Source organism: Lathyrus oleraceus, chromosome 1, assembly GCF_024323335.1.
Source record: "Lathyrus oleraceus cultivar Zhongwan6 chromosome 1, CAAS_Psat_ZW6_1.0, whole genome shotgun sequence".
In the NCBI taxonomy this organism is placed as follows: domain Eukaryota; kingdom Viridiplantae; phylum Streptophyta; class Magnoliopsida; order Fabales; family Fabaceae; genus Lathyrus; species Lathyrus oleraceus.
The window spans coordinates 7,931,357-7,934,764 of record NC_066579.1 but is presented as its reverse complement, the minus strand read 5'-3'; the positions used below and the strand labels follow the sequence as shown (position 1 = coordinate 7,934,764).

Below are 3,408 nucleotides of genomic sequence, written 5' to 3'. Positions count from 1 at the left end.
ATAACCTTATAACCTTTAGCCTTAGCTTTACACTGCAACGATAGATAACATTAGCTTGACCATTAGTCTTTGTGGGTTCGATAATCTTTTAAAACTATATGATAGACTGTGCACTTGCAATCATCGTTCGACATATACGTCAGTCAGCGATCAAGTTTTTAGCGCTGTTGCCGGGGACTAATTAGTCAATGTTGTGATTCCTTTGTTGCGCAGTATAGACTAAGGCAACAAATTTTATTTTTCTTTGTCGATTGTATGACATACACTCGCTCTCAGAGCAAGGAGTTAGAGCAACTAGTTAACGATATCGAGCATTATATTAATCTAAAACGCCGAATCAACAGATTCTGTATTAAATACGATCTTCCAGACCCTATTATCCCAATTTCAGAACCAAAACCAATTATGGTCGAAAGACCACAAAACCGTTTGTTGAAGTATTACGTGATTCCATCGCAAGCAGAACCACATAACAGCATTGCTACCCATGCCATCAATCGAAACGATTTCGATTTGAAACCTTCGATGTTATCAGTCGTTCAATAAATCCAATTTTCAGGTAGTCCTACAGACGATCCTAACTTACATTTGTCACTGTTTGTGTAGTACGCAGACACAGTGAAAGCAAATGGTGTCAGTCAAGAAGCGATTAGACTATGTCTTTTCCCTTTTTCCTTAAGAGATGGAGCTAGAGCTTGTCTCCAGTCTCTACCTTCAAACTCAGTAACCACATGGAACGACTTGAAGAAATTCTTTTTAGCCCGATATTTTCCGCCAAGCAAAACAGCTATGCTGAGAGCTCAAATCAACGGATTTAAGCAAAAAGACAACAAATCTCTTTTTGATGCTTGGGAAAGATACAAGGACATGATGCGACTTTGTCCATATCATGGACTTGAAGAATGGTTGATTATCCATACTTTCTATAATGGATTGTTGTATAACACTAAGATGAATTTAAGCGTTGCCGCTGGTGGTGCTCTAATGGACAAACCATATGAAGAAGCTTATGAACTCATAGAGAACATGGCTCAAATCATTTCCAATACGGAGGTGAACATGTTGATGTAGAAAAGCCAACTGCGAAAGGAGGAATGTACGAAGTTAATGGCATAGATCGCGTCAATGCTAAAGTGGATGCGCTTACTCAAAAGATTGAAAGCTTAGCCATAACGCCAGCAGCCGCCGTATATGCTATAACACCAAACTATGAATTATGTGGAACCCTTGGGCATACTAATGTTGATTGTCAGTTATTGGCTAGTGTTCCCACCGACCAAATAAGCTATGCCCAAGGAAACCCATATTCAAACACTTACAATCCTGGCTGGAGAAACCATCCGAATTTTTCCTATAAAAGTAACAATGTTTTATTTCCACCAAACCCAACACTTGTTATTCCACCTGGCTATAAAAAAGGAGCCCCAGTTTCTCGACAAGCACCTAGAAAGTCAAATTTGGAGATCATGATGGAAAACTTTATAAATTCCCAAGCTCAACTAAATAAAGAGTTTGCAAATCAAAATGCTCATACGAGTGAACTGATGAAACAATTGTCAAATAAGTTTGATGCTATGGCTACCCATAACAAAATGTTAGAAACCCAGATCTCCTAAGCAGTCCAACAACAAGTCGCAGTTGAAGCCTCGATTGGAGCATTTTCTGGTCAACCACAACCAAACCCAAAAGGCCATGCTAACGCTATCACACTTCGAAGTGGAACAGAACTAGATGGACCCGTTGACTCCATAATCCAAAATCCAACCATGTATCAAAACTCTGGTAAAGGAATTGAAAAGGTAAATAAACTAACCCATGGTGGAAAAGAAGACGAAAGCGGAGAGGCAAAAGATAAAGAACCACCTTATTGCCCCCGCCACCATACAAACCACTTGTACCTTATCCCCAAAGACTTGTTAAATCTAAAAATGAAGGACAATTCGAGAAATTTGTAGAACTTCTGAAGCAACTTAACATCATTATACCATTCATAGAAGCCATTATGCAAATGCCTTCAAATGCTAAATTCCTTAAAGAGATTCTATCCAACAAGAAAAAGCTTGAGGATGACGAAACCGTTATGCTTACTGCCGAGTGTAGCGCTATTATTCAAAATAACATGCCTCCTAAAATGAAAGACCCTGGTTGCTTTTCCATACCTTGTGTAATCAGAAAGTTTATCATAGACAAAGCTCTATGCGATTTAGGAGCCAATGTTAGTCTAATGCCCTTATCCACATGCGAAAAACTCAATCTAGGAGAATTAAGACCTACAAAGATGTCTCTACAACTAGCTGACCACTCTATTAAATATCCAATAGGTATGCTAGAGAACTTTCCCGTTTGTATAGGACAAATCTATATTCCAACTGATTTTGTAATAATGGATATAAAGAAGGATTCCCACATCCTTATTATTTTAGGAAGACCCTTTTTAGCCACAGTCGGAGCCATCATAGATGTGAAGAAGGGTAGGCTAACATTCGAAGTCAGAGAAGAAAAAGTTGAATTTCTCTTAGCTAAATTCCTACAAGCACCAGCTATAGATGACTCATGTTGTTTCTTAGACGTCATAGACGAATGTGTGAAAGAAATGGAGAAGGATCCATTTAAGTATACTGAAGTACTGAAGATTCCAATACCTCATATATTCGAAGACGATAATTGGTGTGAGCCATACGTAAATGACAATATAAGAGAATGTCTAGCACTAACACCAAATCCAATTCCATGCCCCAAGAAACCTTCAATAGAACTTAAAACTCTACCCAAAGATTTAAGGTATGAATTCCTAGATACCGAGCTTGAAAGACCAGTTATAGTCAATGCTGACTTAGGACAAATAGAAACCAAAAAATTACTCCATATCCTAAGAAAATATCCGACAACTCTAGGCTATAACATCTCCGACTTAAAAGGAATAAGTCCCTCTATATGTATGCATCGCATTATGTTAGAAGAGAACTGCAAAACCTCTAGAGAGCATTAGAGAAGACTAAATCCTATCTTGAGTGATGTAGTAAAAAAGGAGGTACAAAAGGTATTAGAAGCAAGAATTATATAACTGATATCCGACAGTAACTAGGTCAGCCCGATACATGTCATTCCAAAGAAGGGAGGTGTTACAGTTGTTAGTAATGAGAAGGGCGAATCAGTAGCAAACAGAACTCAAACTGGATGGAGAATATGCATAGACTATAGAAAATTAAATAAAGCCACTCGTAAAGAACACTTTCCATTACCTTTCATTGATCAAATGCTTGAACGACTGGCTAAACATTCTTACTTCTGCTATTTAGATGGATACTCAGGATTCTTTCAAATTCCTATCCATCTTGATGACCAAGAAAAGACTACTTTCACATGTCCTTATGGTACATTCTCCTATCGACGAATGTCGTTTGGACT

The 3,408-nt window shown here is 38.1% G+C and overlaps 1 protein-coding gene and 1 non-coding gene across 2 annotated transcripts; one reads left to right on the top strand and one right to left on the bottom strand.

The window, feature by feature from the left end:
- Positions 1 to 789: 789 nt before the first annotated feature.
- On the bottom strand, positions 790 to 896 carry LOC127116690 (small nucleolar RNA R71). Its single transcript, XR_007801491.1, has one exon. It is a non-coding gene; the product is annotated as a small nucleolar RNA R71 (small nucleolar RNA).
- Positions 897 to 2,008: 1,112 nt separating this feature from the next.
- On the top strand, positions 2,009 to 2,989 carry LOC127087037 (uncharacterized). The gene has a single exon (XM_051027879.1). It carries the CDS (start codon positions 2,009 to 2,011, stop codon positions 2,987 to 2,989), a length of 981 nt encoding a protein of 326 aa, XP_050883836.1.
- The last annotated feature ends 419 nt before the right edge of the window (positions 2,990 to 3,408 follow it).

Coding starts and splice junctions, on each gene's coding strand:
- LOC127087037 (XM_051027879.1), top strand. CDS start 2,009: ATGCCTTCAAATGCTAAATTCCTTAAAGAGATTCTATCCAACAAGAAA.